At 41.0% G+C, this 24,457-nt stretch overlaps 1 protein-coding gene across 1 annotated transcript in view; it reads right to left on the bottom strand.

Annotated features, from left to right (window-relative positions):
- Positions 1-24,457, bottom strand: part of IKZF1 (IKAROS family zinc finger 1) — a 69,386-nt gene that overhangs the window by 26,768 nt on the left and 18,161 nt on the right. The window contains exon 3 of the mRNA XM_032182038.1: positions 22,097-22,216. Coding sequence (XP_032037929.1) covers positions 22,097-22,216 — 120 coding nt within the window. The remainder of the gene's footprint in view (positions 1-22,096; positions 22,217-24,457) is intronic.

Here is a 24,457-nt window from a genome sequence, read left to right as displayed (position 1 = left end):
ATATTCCTGGCTCACATGGGTATATTTGTGCGGAAACTCATGCTTATGTGCTGAGTCTGGCACTGTCAAAGGCTGCATTCACCAGAAACCCTATAAACATTGCAGCTTGCGCTCTTCCCAACACAGCAGCAGCCGTCCAGGGGAAGCAAAGCCAAAGACATTTGATAATTTAGTATTTGCAAGGTATCCCCCTTCTCTAATCCTTCCACAAGGCATGTTTTTGTAAAATTCATGAGTGTTAACCTGCCCTCAACTGATGCAACAAAACTCTAGCTGATGGAAGTTGCACGTGGTAGAGTGGGAGAAGGTGAAAACAAGAGTTTTGCAATCACAGGCCCCTTATAGCTCATGCAGAGTGTGCACCTGCAAATAACAGCATTTTGGAGGAGTGGCTAAGACAAGATTCAACAAGGAGACTGAAGAAACTACTTTCAGATGGTTAGAGTCTTACATGAAGCCATACGGTCATCACTGGAATTTATCCTTACTGTGCTACAAAGCTGGGTGTTACTGTGTGGATCCCTAGCCAAAGCACAGGGCTTAAATGCAGAAATACAGTGATCAAAGTGTGGGTACACACTTATGGGGTCAGTTATGTACAAGTGATGTGAACACCAGTCAGAGGGGGAATTTTAAGCCTGTCCAAGCAAGAGAAAACTTTTTGAAACCTGAACGTGTACAGAGGGTATTGGTCAGACCTATGCCAGATGAAGATGGCAGTTGCTACCCTGCAGAAGAAAGCTACTGCTTAGAAGCAAAGAGGTGTCCTTGGATCTGTGGTAGCAATGGAAGGACACAGCTCATGGGCTTGCTGTACAGCTGGTGTGGTGTGCGGGTGCACAGGGATGGGGAAGGAGAACTGTTTTGTATATTGCTTCAGAGCACCTACATTTGCCTTGCCCTACATGCAAAACTGGCCCTTGCAAACCTTCCCCTTTTCATGCTCCAGCTCAGTGAACTGAATCTACAATCTTTCATGCTGTCCCTGGAGTGGCGCAGATCCACACTGGCTCGGGATCTGGCCATGTAAGTCCATCCATTTGAACATTTATGCTATGCCTTCTCGGCCAGAGAGACAGACACAGGGACTTTTACCAGGGACTATTTAGGTACCATGATGATGCCCTGAGCACTATTTTACCAAGTGTTGATAGTTCCTCAGCTGTCAAAGGGTTAGTAGATCTAAAATTAGACCAAGCAGCTGTGTTTAGGTTTGGGGAGGTGCCTATGGGTGCTCTGCCAATGCTGTGCATTGTCAGTCTCCTCTTTCGAGAAGAGGTCCGAGGTTGAAATGGAGAAGAATCTTGCCATTTCAGCACTTGAGACACATTTTATGACAATTTTATTGAATGATCAACTGTCAAAATAAATTCCAGAACAGGTTCCTCTGTATCTCCCTCACCAGACAGTGAAAAAAGCAGGGATACTAGTATTTTATTCTAGATTAAAGATAATTAAATGTAGTTATCACAATCCAGTAGTAAAGCAGATGATCATGACTCTAAAAAGAAGGTAATACTGAGGTGGCCTACTTTAGACCTGCTGATCCTGAGAGCTCAGTTACTTTTCTAGAAGTATTTATTTGATGCTGTTTTTTCTTTTCTTGTTGTAGAAATATTGCCAGAAGGTTTTACAATGTAGACTGCTGTTTACCTGATCACTGTGTGCTCATCAATCCACTAAAATAAAATCCTAGTCTACGTCTGGGGAAGAAGCATGAACTGTTCTGTAGAAATCCTAAAGAACTTATCTGAATATCTAATGAAAGAAGTTATCTGAATATGTAATGGTGAATCACACCAGATAGATATTGAGGAGAAAAATGTCAGGACGAAATTGACTCTTTCTCATCACATATTACAGTGAATGCTTTGTCACTGGATCTGTGGTGAGTCCCCTCCAGGCAATCAGTCCTCCATGCTGACTGGTAAGGAACTCCCAATGATGTGGGGAGACTCTGAAGAGTTGACATATCTGGATCATTCTGGAAGTCTGCAGACTCTGTTCAGTCCAATTTTCTTTGAAAGATTTCTTGTCTTTCCTCATTTCCTCGGCCATTTTTCATGTCTGCTGTTTAGTTGCTTTTACCTCAGCAAAAACAGCCTCCTTGCCTTCCTTCTCTGAACAGAATCCAACCTTAACCACATTAGCACTGTGATAAGTTATCCTTGACATAATTTTCCCTTTTGTGAGACATCCAACAATTGCAATGTTGTATACTGTTTCCTGGGGTCTCTGAACACAGTGCTAAGAGGAAAACCTAAATTTCATTAGCTTTCTGTAACAACTGACTCAAAAAGAAGGACAGATTTTTCCAAAAATCCCAGTTTCTTGGGAAAAAAAAAGAAAAAAAGAAAAAAAAATACACATGCAAATGAGATCAGAAGGAATTCTCACAACTACAGCATTTAGATACAGGGGGGCATAACTTCATTTATGGTAAGTGCCTATAATTCCACTGAAGTCAATAGTGCTGGAGATACGTAATTAATGCTCTCAGATGGCAAAAAGTCCTGTGAAACTCTTCTAATTTCACTGAGGCCATAAGTAAGCCATGAGGAGTTTAGTGAGGCTGCTCTGCCCTAAAAATGGTTCAGGAAGGAAATCAGACTCAAAGTGGGCCAAGCTTGTGGCAACTTTCTAGCTCTCATCTCCAAGTGCACCTCAGCTGCCATTTGAAAATACTGAACTTAGAGGAGTCCCTATTCCTGTCCTGATGGGTATTTCCAAAATCAGAAGGAAATCATGCTACAGAAGGGTGCTCCAAGCTGAGGTAGGGTGCAGGTATTATCGTACCTCCAGATGAGAAAGGCCATGTGGTCCAGCTTCCTCAAACCCTGAACAAATCTTTAGCAATGCTTAAGGCTGATGAATGTAGAAAAAATGTTTTAAAAATATTTTCTGTTCTCTTGAACGAGTAATCTGACATTTGAAACTCACTGGAAATACAGTCAAGATCACAATCTTCAAACAGTCAGAAACAATCACCATACTGAGTGTCAGTATCTTACATCAAAATGCAGCCGTTTTCTTCACATGGATAGATCAGCAAAGCATCTAAGCCAACATGTTGCTGGCAGAGCTTCAAGGGAAAAGGCTTACAAAATAATAGTTGTTGAATTAAATGGTCTTAAGGAGAACCACTCTTAACACTACATTTTCATAAATAGCTCCAAACAGCCTACTATGGTCAGGTGAAACCTACATAACAGACCACAGAATTCTTTCAAGGCCTTCACTTCTGGCTGTAATACAGAGTAACCTATTATGATTTAAATGTTGCTTGGATTTCTCCAAACTCTTCCACTCATTTCAATACACCTACTTTTTTTTTTTTTTTTTTTTTTTTAACAAAATAAAACAAACAAACAAAAATAAACATTTGCCCATCAACAAAAGATTTTTACAAGAGCAACTAATGCTTTGAGGCTCTCTGAATTGAGGCATTAACAAAATGAGATTATCAGAAGACACAGATCAGCCTGGAAAACACTGTTCACTGAGAAGTAAGACCACTATCTCAAGTTCCATATCTAAATTCTGGGCACCTAGTCACCTCTGAAAACCAGACCACACTCTGTTTAGCATGCATGTGCAGGCAGGCATGTGTTAGCCTCTCACAAACTCTTTGCCATGACCTCTAAGTTGATCAATGAAGAAGTAGTTAACAAAAGGGACATGTATTGACATATCCTGGTTTCAGAGCTCCAGAGCTGGCTTAGGCCTTGCTTCCTAATCTGCAGCAGAAGGAGGCCATCAAACCCCTATTCTACCACAGCACCCTACAGAGTGCAAGCAACTGTGCAGCAGTGGGGAGCAATTTGGAAGTATCTAAATTATTTGGGAGTTCAAGTCTCCTTGACTTATAGTAGTATTTAGAGTTTTAAGACAACCTGAGCTTTTCATGGGGCGTGGAGAAATAAGAAACCCACACTAAGAATGCTGTTGAACTTGAGTCCAATCGTAGCCATAGATGAGAAACATCACAGCTTCCCCCTTGTCCGGCTTAACAGGAAACCTCTATCTGCTGTTCCTCTAACTCCTTCCACAAACACACTGAGCAGTCTGGACATATTACCCATTTCCTCCCAACCCACAGTTGTTTATCTCCCTAGCATCTGTCATGGCCTAGAAGTTTAGAGCAAGTCCTACACCAGTTGCTATGATGCAAAATTATAACAACCAAGCTGAAAGGCTTCTAGAAAATTCCAGAATAAATAAACAAATAAATAAAAACAAAGAAGAAATACATACTTCTGATTGATGGCTGCCCTAGGAAGTAGCTGGAGCAAAGACTGAGGGAATATTTTCCCAGTTGCGTGATGTCTCAAGAGAGCTACAGCACCTCCTCATTCTCACCCATGGCATCTTCCAAAGCCTTATTTCACACATACATGCACAGGTACTAATATGATTTTTTCCTGTGGGGTTCTGTTATTTTTGTTGTTGTTGAAAGGGCAAGGCTATGAGTTCTGTACACAAGAGGCCTAGAGGTCTGCTAAGCTTTTGTTTCTTACTCCACACCAAAGTTCAGAAACACATCAGGGCTTTAACTTTTCTATTGCAGCAGTATCATGGGAGACCCTTAAACTGGGACAGACAGCCATCTTTTCTTTCATTCAAGGAAACGGTGATTATTCAGTTTGGGATTATCTTAAACTATATGGAAAGCCATTATCCCAAGTTCCTGAGCCAGCAGCCTCATGACTTTCTGTCATTTCTCTTGCCTATTTATAGATCTTTCCCTTCTTTCCCTCGGCCCCCACTCCTCCCTCTCCACCCTGACCTGCTTCTGCACACTCCCAGAGGTGAAACCAAATAGCTGCAATTGTGACACTGCAGTTTGTGTGTCATATTGTAACTGGGTTTCCACATCCTCCTTGCTCTGTTGTAAAAGAGCTTGAAGAGGAAGAAGTGCAAATAATGAAATATAGGAAAGCAGGAAAAGAGGAAGCAGCCGAGAGACAGCAGCCCAACTGAAATGCTAAGAATTATGGAGAAGTGACAGAAAGGGAAGCACAGACCAGGAATTATACTTGGTGGCTTAGCAGAAAATAAATAAATAATAAAATACATAGGCTTAGCTTTTTCTGCCTCTCCAGCAATCTTCTAGATTACTACTCCCCTCTGACTTTCACTCACTTGACCTGTATTCCCCTTTCCACCTACTTTAAGACTGTTACTGAAGTGCGCTACTCTCTGTGCAGCAAGGCTGCTCCAACCCTTAACCTAGAAACCCCTCCTTGCCTTCATATAAAGCAGGCGGATGGACTCAAATCCTTCTAAGGAAGAAAAGAGGTAAATCAAACATGAGCATCTCAGGATGCTTCAGGGTGAGCGTGCTTGATTAGGCAATGGTCTTATTTGCTGAAGGTAGCCACGCAGGACAGAGTGATGGAAGAGTACAGAAGGAAATTAGCTAAAGAAGAGTATGAATTGCCTAACCGGGCAATCCTGCACGATTGCCAGTGGATGGAGCTTCCAGCTTAGGAAGTCCTTCCACTGAGAGCATGTACCGTTCTGTCCTGCTGATTCAGAATGAAACTCGTCTGGAGCAGAATGCGTTTAAAATTCACATGAAGAATTTTCTCTTCTCCATTCGCAGGCAAAAGAGACACAAAGCAGAATGTGAACCTCTTTAAGAAAAGAGCAGGACCAAGTTTTATACACTCCCTCACTCTCAGTGCTTTTTCAGTGAGAATTAGTCTGATAAAGGGCTGAGTAAAAAGTAACATTTGAGAAATGACCCTCTATAAATATCACAGCCCTTATAGTTACGCATCCCTTTTGAGTCAAGCTCCACTCTTTATGTTATCCGGTGGCTAACTGAATTTTGTAGTTTCTCAGGAAGATAGTGGTGAAATCCTGTATGTAAATGAAGACAGGAGTGTTACACAAAGGTGTACTGCGGTATAATTATTTGTTCATCGCTGCGTGAAAGCTACCCTGTTGGAAGAGCTCGTTCAAAACCATTTGTGGCTATTCCCCCACAAAGGAGGCTGTCAGGAGGTGATAAGAAATGGGTATTAGTGAGGCTTCACTTTCTTTGAAACACTCTTGCACAGAGAGCACCAGCAGGCTCTGATATTTTCCCTACTGTTTATCTGTGAATTAGGAAATACATTCTGGGCCACTCAATCAGTATTGAGTTCCTCAGCTAACGTTAATATATTTTGGGATGTGCAGGAAAGAGAAGAGAGGAATTTAACCGTGTATGAAGGAGTTAGCTTCTGAAGAATGGCAGCATTTCCTGAGATGTTATGGGAGAGAAGTACGAGCATTGTGAAGGTTTTGCCTGCCTTGTCTTATCTGTTACAGGGAAGGGCTGATGCGTATTTTGGGTGTGAGGGCCATGACCTGACTGCTCCTGGCTTTAGTCTGGTTTTAACTTCAGTGGAGATCTTTACTCTTGATTTAGTTCGGCATTTCCAAAGACAAAAATCAGTCATGCAGCTGTGCAAGAATCAAGACCCTGCCAAGTCAAAAGAGTACTGTGAGAGAGAACGTAGCTATGGATGTTCTCCACAACAAATGGATGCCATTTTTCTGTTTGATTTTGGATGAGAAGCGGCAAGTGAAAGAGGGAGAAGCATGATTATTTTCCTGTCAGAACAGTCATAATGCTACTAACTGTTAAATCAGGACAGTGGGAAACAGCTAAGCATTAGCTTCTACTGCAGTTCTAGCCATAAGGAAAGGCATGAGCAGTTTGCTTGGTTAAGGAGCAATACCACAAGGGGATTTTTATGCTGATGTAAACTTGGAAAAAAAGAGAACATTAAGTAGCAACAGAAATGGGCAATACTTGGTCCAGAACTATTCTCAGTTTCTCATTGAATATAAATAGTACCTTTAATAATTACCTTCCTCACAAGCAACAAGTTTCTGCTTCAGCCTACAGAAAATGTGATAAGAAACAAAATAGTATGTCCCCAAAGATGGACGGGGCACTGGATTGAGACTCAGGAAATCTAGGTTTAATTCCTAGCTCAGCCACAGACTTCCTGTGTGGCCATAGGAAAGGCACTTAATCCATCATGTGCCCTTACTTCCCTATCTGGACATTTTTCAACTCTTTTTTAATGGCGATGCGACTTTTTTTTTTTTTTAACAATGGTGAAACACAAAAGTTATATTACAGTCTGGAGTGATTCCTATATCTGGGTACATGCCTTACAAGTGTCCTAACACGTGAGGCTGAAATCTGTCCACGCACCAGTCACCCTCCTGACATGTGTCCCGCGGGAGGCAACTAGGGACCACAGGACAGACAGCAGGGGTAGCTAGACAGGCTGTACCACTTAGGTATTGCGAAAATGCACTGATAATCTGTGACATGTCCCACAGAATTACACTTCAGTAGGAAGCTTATTATTGTCCAGCCTAATAAACCTTGGTTATATCTATAAAAAACTGGAGATCCTCTTACCTGGGATTGCTCCAGGTCAAAAAGCAGGGTTTTTCTTCCCTAGACTATTGATACAGGAGCAGGTAAGGAACTGTAACTTTCCTCAGCTGGCCTGTTCCTATGCTATCTCTCTGTTCAGAGAGAGATGTGAAAGTCCCAAAGTCTACTTCAGGAAAAAAATGGTGCAAGCTGTTCAAAATATCCAGAACAGTTTAAAATTTCCCACTACCCTGCAACCAGCATGGCAGAAGATACAAGTGGCTTGAGAAAAGACATGAGAGGGGCTCAGCCTGGGCCTTTATTGTAGGAAATGACTAAATACTGAAAACTGTGTCATCTCCAGTTCAGATTTGTAGTGCTTCTCATACATCTTCAGTTACGAAGTGTGAAATCTCACTCCAAAAACAAACTGCTGGAGTACTTTTCTGTAATGCAAAAGATCTTCAGAAGTATCTCAGCAAAAAGAAAAGCCTGGATAAGAGTATGGATTTGAACCCCTGAAAGTTAAGTTTGGGCATATATCCAAGATTTACCTTCACCTGCTCATCCTACAGAATTGGCCTCATTCACTCTCCTCTCACATCAGCATTAGACTGCAATTCCATTCACTGCCCTGCCATAGACTCTTGCCCATACAGATCAGACACAGAGCTGGAAATCACCCCCCCTTTTTTTCCAGAAGTTCAAGTGATGTTGTATGTTGTTCTTCTGCACTAAATTCTAGATCAGTCAGGAGTCAGGAAATTAATGATTTCATGATTTCCAAAACAATCTAATCATTTGCTGCCAATATATATTTTTGCCCTCGTGTAACATCACAAAATCCTTAATTTATTTATATTTACCTGTTTTATACTTTTTGATCTCACTTTCCAAGTTAAGGAGACATTGTTAAAATGAATCTGAGTACTTTGAACACTTTATGCCAAACCAATTCCACTGCACACTGGAAGAAGACACTAAACTATTTTTCTGCAACTAACAAAAACAAACAAATTTGCTCTGTGGTCTCCAGAATACTCTTTATGTTATATATTCTACAGCACAGTTTATTATATTTTATTGTGTCCTGCTCCTAGGAAATAGGAGACTTAATTAGTCACTGATGATAGCCTTAACTAGATTGTTGCAAGCTCTTTGGGGCATGCTGTTTGTGTTTGTGCGGTGTCTAGAGAAGCATAGCACTGATTCCTTTTCTAGAAACCCTATGCTACAACGCAAATTCATAGATAAAAGCAAAACAGTCAGAGAATACCAGTAGAAACACTCAAAGATTAATTCATCCCCTGTTCCCTTTTCTTGGATAAAAAATAAGAGTGATTTTTTCCAGCTAATATGAACACAGGACAAGCAATTATACACAATTAGAACAAGATCTGTGCTGTGAAAATTGGTGCCAGGCATTCAGCAAGTGTTCAAAATTTTGCCTCCTGTAAGTGTTTGTGATCTTCTCAGACTATCAGCCTTGGCATTTCTTGCCCTCTCAGCATTTAGAGTTATTTGAAAGTATCTAGCAGGCAGAGTTTTGTCAAACTTACTCTCTGCTTTTGGTTGCATGTCCTAGACAGTATAAGTGCCCTTTACTTGGAGGACTCTGCCTCTTTTGAAAGCACCTGCTCAGTTTATGCTTAAAAGTCTTTCCAAATATTTCAAAAGAACACACATTGTTCTGCATTTTTTACCAAACACAAAAGCTTCTAAGAGTATCTGTTACAAGTTTTCTGCTGTGCACCTGTATATTTCATGCAGCCACATTTATCTGCTGGTGACGGAGCCTATTAAAGTGCCAAATAGGGATGGTTTTTAGACAGGCAAAACTCTGCAGTTCTGACTCTGCAAGCATCTAAATGTATGTGTGTGTATGTGTGTGTCTGTGTGTTTAAGGGAACAACACTGAACTCAAAACCTAAGAACTGGTAAGACTCAAAATTATATTCTTGCTGAATATAATTTACACAGAATTTGATCATTCTGATAGCACTACTCACACAGTGACTAGTTTCTCTCTAAAGCTGTGTCTCTAAGTTCATTCCCATGTTTAGTGTCAATAAAATAGAAATCCTAGGCTGTTTAGGCATGTGAAAAATCACCTAATGTGCTACTACACACTAGGAAACCTCCTTCTTTCCCATAGACTACCATATTGCAACTACTTGTTGCTGCCAAGCTGGTGAGACTGCTCCAATACTACTCAGTCCAGGTTTCACAATGTACCTAAATTTCATGCTAACACCCAGACTGTGTGGCCAGACTAAGAGTGAGGCAAATGGAAAAGGTGAAAAACCTGTTCACCTCTAAGGTGCAAAGCACCTCTAGAGAAGCTGTTATTTCTTATTAGCTAAAGCATACTTTGATAGCTGTGTTCTGTCTGCGCTGCACTGTGGAGTACAGTGTGAGGTCCAGAAAGGAAACTTAATCCTGCAAACTCCACCGCCTGTGAACACATACATCTGAAACTATAAGATGGCTTACTGGGTCATACAGGCTAAACCAGGTCACTGCCAGGCAAGTGTGCAGGCTTGGCCTTTAGAAAATAAGTCATTAACTGGTAAACTGGTCAGCAAGCAGAAACAAAATATTGGACCGACCAGTTCATTTGGTTGCCCCTTGTCTCAGCAGTACTGAGAACTTTCCTGGCCACCAGGACACATGCAGCTGGCCTCATCCACAGCTGCATGTTCCCTTTACTGAAAGGTTCCATTGAGTCCCAGAAGAGCTGATGTGAGCCATGGGCTCATGCCTCCAGGGTGACATGCTTCTTGAGTGCTTGTAGAAGAGAACGTTAAAAGTTTCATTTTCTGTTGTCATCTTTTTATCGAATGAATGCACAGTGGCTGTTAGCAGCACAGGACTGTGGCATGCTGCGGCAAACCTTCCCAGCAAGTCTTGTGAAATTTGTTTCTGCTGATGCAAATGTGCTACTTGCTAGAGCTCCACATTGCTATCTGATGAACTCCCATCCCAGGCCCGAACATGAAAAACGCAACCCACAGCCCAGAACGTGTGGATCACTGTGTTCTCAGGAAGTATGCAAGTAACATAACTATCTGTGCTCTGTCTCACTGAGGGTAAAAGAGAGGGGTGAAAAAACAACAAACATTGTATGGCAAACAGCAGTCCTCACTGAGGAAGGCTTGAGGCTGCATTTTGCTCAACCAGCCTAGCCCTTGTGAGGAGGGGTCATGTTCTCCCCAAAACGTGCATAAGGAGATTCCCTGAACATCATTTGCTTTCTGGGATGGGAGAGTGGAAGGGTCCATCACTACATCTGTTACAGTTGTTCTTTTAATCGTGCTTTCATACTCATTTGCTCAATTAGCTACTGAAACATCTCTAAGAAAGTTATTGAGTTAGGCATGCATCAGCTTTTAGTGGAAAGCTGTATCTCAAACAAGAGATAAAAGATACTATATCAGCTTTTTCCATGTAATTGTTTCAACATGTCAGTCTATCCTTCTGTTGTGAGGACCAGATGTCTCCCAAAGCTTCACTGTGCAAAGCTAAATTTAGGACTGTAAAAGAATCTTCTGAGGAAACCACTTCATCAGCTTAGTCCTCACTCTCCATTACAGACTCTGTCTGATGGACACTGGTGGAAATTAAGTGAATAAAATATCTTAACAAGTGAATGAACAGCACTTAAACTGATGCCAACCAGAGGTGACTGAACTGGTGAATGACTATTCACATCAGGAGAGCTTGCAGGGCTTGAGGGGGTTTATGGGGACAGGGCTCTGTACTTTGCCTTTTCCTCAGAGAGGAAGCCCAGGAAAACTCCTTGGCCTCTTCTCAGGAGAGATGAGGAGCCCTCTGTCTCTTGGAGCAACGTTACCTGCAGGAAACTCTCTCCCAGGACTGTGGAGCCTTTGGTTACTTCCCACTGCGTGTCCCCTTGTGAGCATCAGCATGACAGGGCAGCTGCCAGCCTCCTGTCATGACCTCCTGTGCTGCAAGGAGACAACCCCAAAAGCCTATGTATGCCTTCACCTGCTGAGCCAGGAGCACAGTATGGAAAGACGAAAAGCCACCTCCTTCATCTTAACCTCACTGGGCTCAGCCGTGTTGTGCACATGCTCTGCAGGGCACCACCTGCAAGGCGAGGAGCGGAGAGAAAAGATGAAGATGGAGCACGACTCTCCCTCTCCTCTTCCCAGCTCCTCCTTTCTTCATTAACTTCTTGGTGGCCCAAAACATTCACCTCCACAGTAGAGAGGCTCCTAGGCTCTATAGAGACTGCAAAAGCCACAATGGGTACAAAAGTATCTTCCTCAGCTGCTGCCCACTTCCCGAGTGGAATTTACACTTGGGTTTCTTACAGGGATACAGACAAGTTAGTAGGAACTAACATATTCCTCTTTTTTTGTTACATGCATTTATTTTTTTTTTCAGAGTGTATGTTTGATATTTTTTTTTCATTTTCCCTGTAAAAAGAATGAAAAGCTCAGCTTTCAGGAGAAATGCTCTTTTGTGTACGTGTGCTCTCTCAGTTTTTTACACACATACATACACACAGGAGAATTTGGCTTTGCGGGCACAAAATTATGAGTGCAGACAGACAAATCTTTGTACATACATGTGTGCATGCCCTTTCACATGTAAAAGAGAGAAAGTGGAATAAATGCCTCCCTTTGGCTGGAAAATACACAGTAATTTCAAACTACAAAGGGATTATGAAAGAAGCAATGAATTACAAAAAATTGTAGGAATGAAAAATATTTTTGCACTGTCTCTTTAACACAAAGGGCTAAATCGTGTATTGTATAAATCAGTCTCTCTCAGCACAGAGGAAAAGAGCTTATTAGCAATGGTTACAGTGTATAGCAAATGTACAGACTCATTAATGTGTAATTACAGAACAAACAATATGAGACTTCTCAAGACTGTTTTGCAGGGAGAAAAAAAATCCACTTAACACTGCAATAAGCCCATGATAGCATACCAATTCTACTAGGATCTACTAGCAACAAAGGGTAAGATTAAACAAATGTGTTGCTACCAGAGGTAATGCCTCATTACCATTACTCATTCCTTGTCTTTTGCACGTGTTAGGCTCCAAAGCCACTGAAGTTTTCCGCTAGCACATTATCATTTCTCATTTTTATTTCTACTTGCCGTTATGTGGACAAATGGGAAGGAAGCTCAACCTCTTGCCAGAAAAGTCTAGTTCCTAAATGACTTCTAGATAAATTGTTGTAGATTCACACCTGCAGTAGGACAAAGTCCCAGCAAGCACGCTGGCCCACAGGACTTCCCTACCTCCCCTCCAGCTTTTAGCAATGTGAGGTGGCAGTTACAGAATTATTTGGGCTCAGGAAGGAAAACTGAGTAGTCGTAATTCAAAAAGGATGGTGCCTCTGTAGCAAAGTCATTTTGATGTTGAGGGGATATTTTCAGCTCTTTGCTCATGGCTTCAGCCAGGGGAAACCAGTGCTGAGCACTTCCATACTGGCAAGACAATGAGCAGGGAAGCAGGGGGAACAACTGGGTGGTTTGCTCAGAAGAAACAGTGAAATTCACAGCCCAAACTGTAAATCCAGCCTGCTGGTGGGTTGGGAGGGATCACGGACAATTTGACACTTTCCTTGGCCACCTAGGTGTTTCTTTCCATTTGTGAATCTTGGCACAAAAGGCGTGCAGCAGGTCTCAGTCTGTCCCACTGACCCCACAGTATGGCTAATCAATTTTTTTTGTGGCAAGTTCTTTATGTGCATGTGTGCATGTGTTGGTCTCCCCTGAAAAGAAATTCTCATATGGAAAGACCTGGGAAGATATCTCCAAAACACAGATGCAGCATGAGGGAGGCAGAAATGGCAGGGTTCCCTAGCTGGCAGGAGCCATTTCAGTGCTAGTGAAACCATCCCACTTCAACACCAACCACTGCCACCACTTCCGAATGTTGCAACACATATTCAGAGCAGGAAAAAATAGGCTCAGAACTCAGTCCATGTAATGCTGAGGTGCACAGTACTGTGAATGAGAAGGGACTGATCTCCTCCCCAAAATACCCTAAGCCGTCATTAAAAATCACAACACAAAGCTCTCAGCTCAGACAAAAAAAAAAAAAAAAAAAAAAAAAACCACCAAAGATTCAGGAAGTTCAAATCCATAGTGGGGATGTTGGCTGATCACAGTTTCTTAAAAGCACAGGATGCTTTTAAGTGATGAAATATGGAGAATGAATATTTCCTCTTCTATTAATTGCAAAACAAGCTGGAAGTGTCACCAACCCACTAGTTAAAACCCACCTTTCCTTTGCACTAAACATTTCTGTTACATTACTTAATCAGCAAGGAGGGTTAAAATCATGTGCAGATGCTGTGTTATATGAAGGACTAAACAATCCCTTTTAGACCTCTCATTTTTATTTTTATTTTTTTTTATAGGAGGGATCAGAAAGCAAGCAAGTTCTTACGTTGTTCTATAAAATAATCTAGAAGTTACTGAAAACTCTGGTGAGAGTTACTTCTTCCTCAGAAGTTACATTTCCAGGGTAAAAAAACAAACCAAAACAAAAACAGGCTTATGTGAAAGTTCTCCTTACTCTTTAGTACAGGGGGTACTTGGTACTTTATTTTTTTCTTTTCTTTTTTTTTTTTTGTTAATTTTTATTTTATTTTTCTTTTCAACATCAAACTAATTTGTAGCTTGGAACAGTGGAAGTCAACTCATTCAGCTGTTTCTCCACCTTTGTTATATTTATTAAAATTCCCAAATTAGATACTTTCAGACTATCTTCAGGGGAGGGGAAACAGGGGAAATGGAAGGTGAAAACCAAAGAGCAAAACATGGAGTTTTACTTTCATTTCTGGAGCAGCCTTCTTCTGGTTTTAAACTGGCAGTAATTCTGTGTTATCTCTGCATTTACTAATCCTCTACAAATCTTCAATGGGATTCTTAATTCCACTTTTAGATATGAATTTTGGCATGTTACAGTTGAAATTTAATTGACATCAAAGGAGCAGGTGTTACTTCCAAAAATCCCATTTGGTGCCTGTGGTGCTCCTATGGCTGATGGTGGAAGGATAGATTAGACACCTTCTTGGGATCTTATGCCTATAACTTAGACACCTAAGAGTGTTTTTTGAGAAACATGTCCCCAGTGAATAGAAGAACTAGGCACTACCTCCAACTTAAAAATGTGTAAAAAACAGGGAAAAAGAAACACACACCAAATTGATTACTTTTCTAGGATACACACTTTTACAATGCTGAATTCACCTATTTAGGAGGGTGGGAACAGCAGAAAGTGTCTCAAATTGCATGTTGTAGGTCTAACCTGCTCTTGGGCTGCTGCTCTGCTGGCTTGCTTATTCAGGAAGGCAGCTGGATGACGCAAGATAATTTCCAACAAGTCGTCTCTGGGGACAAAAAGCCTGGGGTCCCAGCTGCTTCACATTTGCAGTTCAGCTTGCTGTGGTCACACTTCTTCCCCATAAATGACACATTGAGAGAGAGCCTGTGCTGGCTGCTATGCTGCTATGGCATTCCTACCCTACTGCAGATGTGGCAATGTGTTTTTGTTTTTGTTTTTTTTTTTTTTTTTTTTTTTCTGGAGACACCATCTTTTGAGGCTTCAAGCAGTCTCACCTAGTGAGCTCAGTGAGAATGGTTCAGGGACAAACCTCTGCCCTGCTGCAATAAGGGGTGTTGGTTCCTGGCTTTAGGACTACAGCTCCAGAAGGGAGATCCCTCCATGAAAGGGTTTGTTCTACACTGCAGAACTGTGGTAGGACAGGAATGCTGCAAATCTCTAATGCAGGGATGCAGCCACGGGGACACTTCATTTGCACGTTTTGCTGTGGGACAGTGCTTGGGAGGCTTGCACTTTGGGGAAGGCATGCCTCTGCAGGTCAGCTGCAGCCAGAAACAGCCTCCTCCCTGCGAGGCACCACAGCAAGAGCTGAAATTACAGAAATGTGAGGAGAGTTTGAACTAAATCAAAACAGAAGCTTGTTCCAAAACAGTGCCTCTGTGGAGGCAGGTGGCTCTTATGCTGTGCCTCAGCCCAGCAGTTAACCTTTCCACTTGGGGTAGGCTCCTGAGGAGCACTCGGGTTGAACGAGAAGTTGCTCAAGACGAAAAGCAAGCAAACCTACAAAAAAGAGTAAACAAGAAATAGTACGAAATAGAGGGATGGGTGGTGCTGGGAGGTCCATCCAGATTCATGGTGCAGTCATTCCCCTAAAATAACCTGAGGCTTAGCAAACTGCAGTTAAAGAGGTCCTCCTCAGCTTAAAATATGCCCCACTTCCAGCCAAAGCCCTGTGCTTCTGAGTCGTGCTGCAGCCACGGCTGAGATCCTGCCAGATAATTTTAACTCCCGAGCTAGAAAGGGGCTTATCTCTGAGGCACATCTCTTTTGCTGAGATAAAGACAACTTCCTCTAACTGCAGATTAGATCAGCAGGCTCAGTATCCGTACTTAAAAGCCACACTGCTAAACATACTGCATGTCTCCAGTTCAAACGATGCTCGCTGCTTTCTCAACAGTGAAGAAATACAACTTTCATGGCTTTGAGGCTCTCCCTGCCTTTTGCACTGATCTGCCCCTCTGAAACCCAGAAGGCACTCATGGAATTGGCTGCAGCTCCACAAACTACTCAGCTGTGGAGAAATAGGGAAAAATAGGTAGCTCCATCACCTGCTGCGACATTATGTTGCCACACAGTGGCAACAGAAGCCACGCTTCTACCAAAGGGGCGAGGAGCGGAAAAACTCCTTGCAAAATGAATTGAAAATTGTTGGAAAGTGCAACCATTTTTTTTTTTTTCCTAGGATCAGTTCTGTTCTGAAGGATTTGATTTTATCATGTGCTCTGGTTTTACAAGGTTTTACAAAGTTTTATGTGACAGGTTACACAGCGGTCTGGCTGTGCTTTGCATGGATTGAGTTAATTGAGCTACTAGAGTGCACACACACTAGGACTATGGAAGTTCTCCTCATGGGCCCTTCAAAAAACTACCTGCAAGTTGGTTTTCAAAATGTTCAGCCTCCACCATTGCAGCAAGCATTTTTAAATTTGACAAAGGAATTTGCTTTCAATAAGAGGTCTGTTTTTTCACTGGCCTTTTGAAAATCCATGCGATTTTGCTAAGCTTTAAGTCATGACGTTGGGCAGAGCTTGGCTCTGGTAGCGTGGTGAATACCTCAGCTTTCCTATGGCCCCATCTACCTGCATATTCTGCACCTCACTCTAACAGATTGTTTCACACTTTGCACAAGCATAACATATCTTTGAAGACTGACATACACTGTACACCACATACAGCATATATAAGGACATTCCTGAAACCTGTCATGTGCCTTCTCCCACTAGACCACTCCATCCTCCTCTATGCAAATTCCCAGAGGAATTTTGCATACAACTTGAAAATAATCCTGACAAAAGTATCTCCTGTGTTCCCCTTCTGGGAACACAGACCCCAACAGAATCTCAGAGCTCGCAAGTGGGGGACTTGTTTGGGGCTAGAATTAGGGGCTTCAGACCAAGCGAGAGGGGAGATTCCCAACTTCCCTATTTCGAAAAGTTCCTAAAATATTTCACTTACAAGTTTTTCAATTCCTTAAGAAGTCTCCTCAGTTGGACTTTCAAGCCCTGTTTCATTGTGGAGGGTTATGTGAGTACTCTAAAGACAATTCTTAAAGCTCCCTGAAACATCTGGAAACAAATTTTCTCTCTGCTCTCAGGGCTGGTAGAACCACATTAAATAAGGTTTCATCACCAATTACTTACAAAGGCTAATTGGCTTCTGTTGAAAAGATATGAAAAGGTTCATACCTTTGAACAACAGAGATATACATCTGAAATCTGAGCAGGCAAAACATGTTACATGGCCCTCCCAGTTATGTTAGCTCTCTGAATAACAACGTATCCACGTGCATACATGTCACATGCATTTTATTACTCACACACAACATACTACCATCAGAGCAATTGAACTCCTACAGGAGGAGCGTTTTGGCTCTGGCAGTCTTTTTCCTCAACCCCTTTCCCTGCCCTACAAGAGTGCCAGGGCAGCAGCGAGCCAGACCTGTCTCAAGCAGCGGGACTGATTTTGCAAGCCGGGGTGGGGCACTTCCCCTTTTGGCTTTTCTCCCTTCTCCCCTCCGCCTGCAGCCTTTCCACACTTTTGCTCTGCCTCCACCCAGCTCTGCATGGGTTGCAGCAGTTTGATGTAATGGCACGCTGCTGTGGTTGGCCTGGCGGCCCCTCAGCTCTCCTCGTGTCCTGGCTCTCGAGCGCCTGAGCTCCTTTTAAGGAAATAAAGCACTTCTGTCCGTTGTCCCATGTTTTAACACAGCTTTGTGAGATGAGGTCTCCCCACTACCCCTTCTCATAAAGAAGAATATCTGTATGCGTTGTATATTTCAGGCCCATAAAGTAATCCACGACTAAGGTATGATCACTTTTTTTCAGAGAAAAACCCATGAATTAGGTGTTGGAAGTCTAAATGGTCATCTTCAGCATCAGGCAGCTGCCAGTACAGAAACGCTGAGCCCCTGAGCCCACAGTCTCTTCCTAAAGCCATTGAAACTGTGAGATGACTTTGTGTTTTTCACCCATGGCCAGCTATAGTATGGGCAGTTAATGATAAAGAAATGCTCTAGTTGCCTTTTTAGGCACTACCACTGCTACAAGTGGCTTTTTTCTGTGAGAGGCAGGGCCTGACCTACAGCTCACTGAATCATTAGCTTCCTACACATGGCTTGAATTAGGATGCAGTCCCCATGCAGAAACAGTCCTAAATTGCAACCGTCTACCACACACAGGATGTTCAGTACTGATTATCCACAAAAGGTGCACGCAACATTTAACTTGAAACTTGAACGGAGGCAGTAAAAATCATCAGAAGATACTTCAAATCAGCTTCTGTGTTACAGGTTAGCATGGGAAATATGGCAGCCCTTCTAAAATAGGCTACAAAGCACTAATTTTTAATGAAATGGAATTTCAGTGGCATATGTACTTCCAAATAACTTAGATTAGAAGTTCCAAAAGTATTTAGGAACTTCATGGACCAATATGGATGGTGAAAGAGAGTCTCTTGTGCCTTAAATTTCCATCTCTTTGCTTGCCTGAAAGTGTTCGCAGTGTTTTCTAGAACAACTAAGTCCTGCAATGTAGAGCAGGTGGGTGAGCAGATTAAAATAAATAAATAAATAAAAAGCCATATGGACCAGATCAGCCTGAGAAGGAAATCTGGGGTGGAGAAGAAGACAAAGAAGGGTGAAGACTTAGTGGTCAGAGCAGCAGAAATAAAATTTGCTCAACACGTGACGGCATTCTGGGATTTGTAACATTAAAAAGATAGCAAGCTCATGAAGGAAATGAAGAGATGTTGCAGTAACCAGGACACGTTTTTTTTTTTTTTTTTTTTTTTTTTTTAACATGCTTCAGCTTTTACGTCAAGCTGTTGACGACTTCCACAAATGATCTTTTCACACCCATTTATTTTTGCATCGGTCAGAAGCAACCCATTGCTTGAGTTCCTCTGTCTGAGAATACAACTCAGAGCATACATTTCACAAACATCTGAACATCTCCCTTTGAAATGTGTACCCTCTCTAGTCATTTTAATTGAGACACTCAGAAACTGAGGGCACCAATGAAAATCTGGCAGGTGAATTTAATACTTTAATTTATGAAGTCTACTTCACCTTCACTCAGAGGGGGAAAGATGTTTCAAATGGTTCTTTCTAACAGGTCTATAGCACCAAGTTCAAATCTCAGCCTAGAGTTTGAAGAAGAAAGAAAGGAGACTTTTAAAAATACACAAAGGAGCTAGAGCCTATCTTTCTCTTCTAAAAATAACTTATTTCCCCTAATCTTTGACCTTTAAAATGCTAAATTGATGAAGAAGGTAATTAAACTTTTGACACCGGGGTTAAAGGTTTCATGAAGTGTTACTACAAATCTGAGTAAGCAAACGGTCATTTGAACATTTCTATCTCACAGGCTGATTAAAATTAACAACAGATTTCTCACCTTATTTTAGTAAGATGCGGTAAATAGTTGCTCTCTTAATTTAAGAAAATTGCAATTTCCATTGTCACATCTATAACACTACATGTACAAAAAGTTCTCCAGAGCCCAGTGGCTCTCTTTGATAAATGCCTGACTCAAACATTCCTCAGTGCATGCAGTGAGGGCAGCTGATCTTTCAGGGTGCCACGGATCAAGTAGAATGCACATGCAGTAAAGTGCACAGGGGATTCCCTCGTCATGACAGAAGCAGATGGAACATTAGGAAAGTCATATAGAGAAAAAGTGTTGCCTGGTTGTATCTGCTCATGTGCATTGCCTGTCAGTTATCATAGACCACAGTCTATCTCCCAGATGTAAGATATATATAACATCACTGGTTCTTTACAACCTGCTTATCTACCAAACTACATTTTCAGAGCATCCTTTTCTACCTAAGTTTTGTCATAAATAGAGGTGAGAAACAGATCCTAGAACTTAGAGATGACAGCAATGAACTGAACGCTAAGCCTGCCTATGCTGCCAGACCAACATAAGAAAATGGTCCCCTTCATCCCTAGTAGATCTATGGGATCATATAAGCCAAACATCCCTCTTAAGGCATTGCTTTATCACTAACAGACTGATCTGAAAATGATCCAGAATGTGCAGAACAATCATTCAGATCATGACACATTTGGTGCATGTGTTCAGATCTCTTTTTTTTTTTTTTTTTTTGAATAAGGGGAATATGTATATATTTTTAAAAAGTATACTCTTTCAAAAAGTCAGGTTAGGGCTAGAAAAGGAAGCAGACAAGGCGAAAGTATGAGCACTTTTACAGAAAAGACAAACATGGCAGAAGTTGGAGTTGAAACCTACAGTTAAGATTATCTGTAAAACAGAATGCTATGAATTGTCTTTCTGTCTGTTGGCTATGGTAAACACCTCTCTATAAAATGTATTCTATTCTTCTAAACCAAAGCACTACAGCTAGAGAAAGTGGCTGTAGAAAAAAAATGTTGAAGTCAGGACAAGTAAAATCTGTTTTATTGCTGAGTGCACAAAGTTAAACTAATGAGAACAACAGATGGAATTTGTATTTCAGACATCAAAAATAACATTTTCTCCTTCATTTATTACAGTAACTTTTAATATGTGCTTATATTGATAAATAATTGAACTACTGGGAAAATCATTACATCATCAGCAAACATAAATTTCATCATTGCTGATTCTGTGTGATATTTGTGAGGTGAAGTATATTCAATACATACAAAATCCTGTGTGATTATTCAGTTTTAGACAAGGGACTTTTAAAAGTATTATTCTTCTTTATTGAGTCTGGAATATTTTGTAGGATTTTGTTACCGTGGGAGAAAGGAGGCTTAACTTGTTTTACTGAGTTAACAGACAAGCAGTAAAGGCAGGATTTTGTCTAAAGAGCTACAGATTGAGGAAAAAAAAAAAAAAAAAAAAAAGCACTAGTTAAGCAATCAGTTTATTAAAATGCTTTCTTGAAAATTAACTATGTTTGTTAGGTGAATGTAGGAGCTGAATTTTACATGCACATTTTTGGGAAGAGGGGATCAAATGGTCAAGTGAAGCTGCAAAAGATGCTCTATTACCTACTAGCTAGTGCTGGCGTTTGGAAGTAGACTGTATTCCTAATGCTGACACCATCCTGCTGTATTATCTTGGCTTGGTTATTTTGACTTCTCAATCTCCCATTATACCTACCATCCTTTACTGGACTTCCTTAGACTATAAACATTAAAAGGCAACAGTCTCCCACCCTGATCCTCATTCTTACAATGGGAATGTAAAAATAAAAATGAAGAGTGGTATTTTTTATTTGCAGATAAACATATTTTGATAGACACTCCTGTCCTTAAATATTTTTTATCGTATAGGGCACTGATCAAAGCATTCTGGTATGCTGGGAGTCATTGTGATTTATTTATTTATTTATTTTCCCCTTCTGGCAAATAAGCATCACGCTCAAGTAATACTGTAAATTATTTTTTTAGCAGCCTACATGTGAGCTGATGCATCCAGCACTCAGCAGCATCACTAGTCCTTCTTGCAGACCTTGGGATTCCTAAAAAGAATCAAAATTTTGCAAAATCATCTCTTGAAAATAATCTTAATCCAATAGGCTATTGATGGTGGACTTTTACCTAGAAGAACAAAATTTGAATGTATTTTAAAGTTCTTCCAGGTTAAAAATGCAAGGAAAAATGAAGATCAGATGGCAGAATCTGAAACACAAATAATGTATGTTTTCTACTATGACATTTCAGGAAAAATCTTAATAGCAGTTAACATTCAAAATAGCATTCAAATAATAATAAAAATATCTGAGAGTCTCCTGAATTTGTATCAAATCTGAGTTCAGGTAGTTTTGACCCGGTACCACATATTTCTTTCCATTTCCTACACAGAATGAAAACAGTCTTTCCTGGGGGGAATTTCATGCAATCAGTCATGCTTTAGAAATAAGATAAATAGTTGGATCTTTTTAACTTCTCTGCAGATGAAAAGGCTTGGTGTCCTTCAAAATGCCTTTCCCCAAGAGACGATTGCACAAAACACACTAAGCACCTGAGTAATCCTTTGCTGAACGAGATGAAAAAGCACAGGACCTACTTGTATACCAGCATGCTACAAAGGACTTTAACATTATACTGCGTAATACTTCCCATCAGAGTGGACTAGTCATCTTACCCAAGACTCTTTCATTCTTAGCACTCTGTTGTCCTCCAGTACTAGTTGAAAGGTCCTCTGGTACAGGCATAGGTTCATCTGCATCATCTGGGACATCACTAATTGGAGGACTTTCCTTTCCTAGTAGTGAAGAAAGCAGCATCAGTGAGTCATCAGAATAGCCTCATTTTCAAATAATACCATAAGAGGAACCACAAACCAAATAAAACTTAACAAAAAAGAAGTTGTCAATTAATAACGCTACTAAAAGTATGACATTCTTCAGGACCAAAACCTGCTGTCTTGCAGAGAAAGCTTCATTAGAATACAGAGGAATTGTATCTGTGAGATGAATGTGTGGCCATTGTTTCTTCCAAATTTACCGAAGTCTGGATACATGGTTACAAATCTTAACCTTTTGTGTGTTCATAGCACACAGATGCTTTTCAGCTGCTGTGCTCAGAAGATCCAGTTCAGCCAACATAGACTGACAGAGCATAAAGGGTATAAAATAGTCTTTGTTTTAAATACTCTTCTTTCTTCTGCAAAAGCTTCTTGAGAGCATGTCATTTTTTTTTCTTCAAAAACATAATGAAGTCTAACCCACAAGTATTCTGAGGCTCTAACAGAACTACCCAAAGAATAAAATTTTATCTTCAGCTAAAAATTCAACTAAATCTTCAGCAAGGTTCACTAATACCCACAGATCAAGCTTTGGCTGGTCCTTGTACCCACAAGTAACTAAGTGCCTGCAGCTCCTGGGACCTCCTAAAAACATGTACAATTAGGAGGGGTCAGTCAAAGCATGACTTCAAGGGTTCACTTATTTGTAGATAGGAAACAAACCCCAGTATCCTTCATACACAAGGTTTTGCAGAACAAACCAGTCTAGTGCTTTAGCCTATTTTAAATATAATGGAACTATTTTAGTGCCAAATGCAATACAGTAAGGAAAATAACTCCTGCTAAGCAGTGCGCTTCCAGGAATAGTTTCTTGGTTAGATCTCAGTCATAGCATACATGTACTGCTCACAGTAATCCCTGTCTTGAAGAATTTCTTTTAAAATTATTTCACATATCTGCTAGCAAAACATGCCATGGAAGCAACTACCAAAAGAATTATTATGCAATTAATTTCCTTGATTATTACAAAGAGACTAGTCTTTGGATTAATAGCAAAGAGTAATAGCCCAGATAAGTATCTGAACTCAGTAATATTGACATAAGACCTTTGTCTCCAAAATGGAGATGTTACCAATTTACAGTAATGCAATCTATTAGACATCCTATGGCTATCAGCACAGCATCAGGGGCAGCAATTTCATGGCACAGAGGCCTAGCCAATTAGTGTTTTTCTAATGAGCATTCCTGCATTAACAAACAAACATTTATTAATTCTGAAATTAGTTCTCAGAAAAGGAAAAAATAAAACAGACTTTGCTTACTTAAGTGATAACAGTCTTTATGGATTTGCTCTAGATGGGACTTGGGAAAAAAAGAAAATGCTTTTCAATCTCCAACCTGCAGGTCAGAGCAAAGCATCATGCTTTCTGAGCTGTTTACTGATCACAGCAGGAAAGCCAGGTAGGTTTAAGTCGTCTTACACAACATTTTGCTCTCTTCCAGGAGCCTGGCAAACTTTGGGCTGCTCCTATCTATGACAGTCCCAGTCATGGCTTCCTCCTCAGGCCAAGGGAAAGGCTGCCCTGCTGTGCAATATCCTCCTGTGCACTGAGGGTCATGCAACTGAAGCCCTCTCACACTGGGATAATCTGCGTTTTCTCATTTGCAGGAGAAGAGTATAGGTGCCTCAAATTCCCACAAGAAATATTGTTAAAAATATGTATTTGTATGTCCTTGAAAGAAGGACAACAAACCACTTTGATCTCTTTGATCCTTAACTGCCTTGAATGACTAATCCTCTAGTGAAGATCAGCTCAAACTATTTGAAAATAGAGTAACAGTGGGGTAAATTTGCTGGTGTGGGTTGTATTCATGCACAAATCTAAGTTTAAATTAATGAAATGAACATTTCTTAATGATGCACCTATCAAACTGTGGAATAATCTCTGAAAAGAGATGGTGGGAGCAGCACTAGGTGAACCATCTAAAACTGTCCAGCCAGAGGACCTGAGGACAGCTAAAGGCCAGGGCTGCGCAGGCAGTGGCACGGACTAGTTGATTTCATAAGGCTTCAGCTTCTGTGCTATGTTCTTCATTGGACAAAGTCACGCCCACCACATGCGAGTGCAACAGCGAGAGTGGATTGTGTAAATGGAAAAGGACTATGAATTTCACAGCAGAGGAAAGTAAAAACATTTATTTATGGGATTTAAGGAACTTAAAGAACTTCCAGAAGCTTTTCTGATGCAAATTCCATGC

The sequence above is a fragment of the Aythya fuligula genome, chromosome 2 (assembly GCF_009819795.1).
Source record: "Aythya fuligula isolate bAytFul2 chromosome 2, bAytFul2.pri, whole genome shotgun sequence".
NCBI classification, from domain to species: Eukaryota; Metazoa; Chordata; class Aves; order Anseriformes; family Anatidae; genus Aythya; species Aythya fuligula.
The sequence above is the reverse complement of the archived record's forward strand: the minus strand, read 5'-3'. Positions and strand labels throughout refer to the sequence as shown.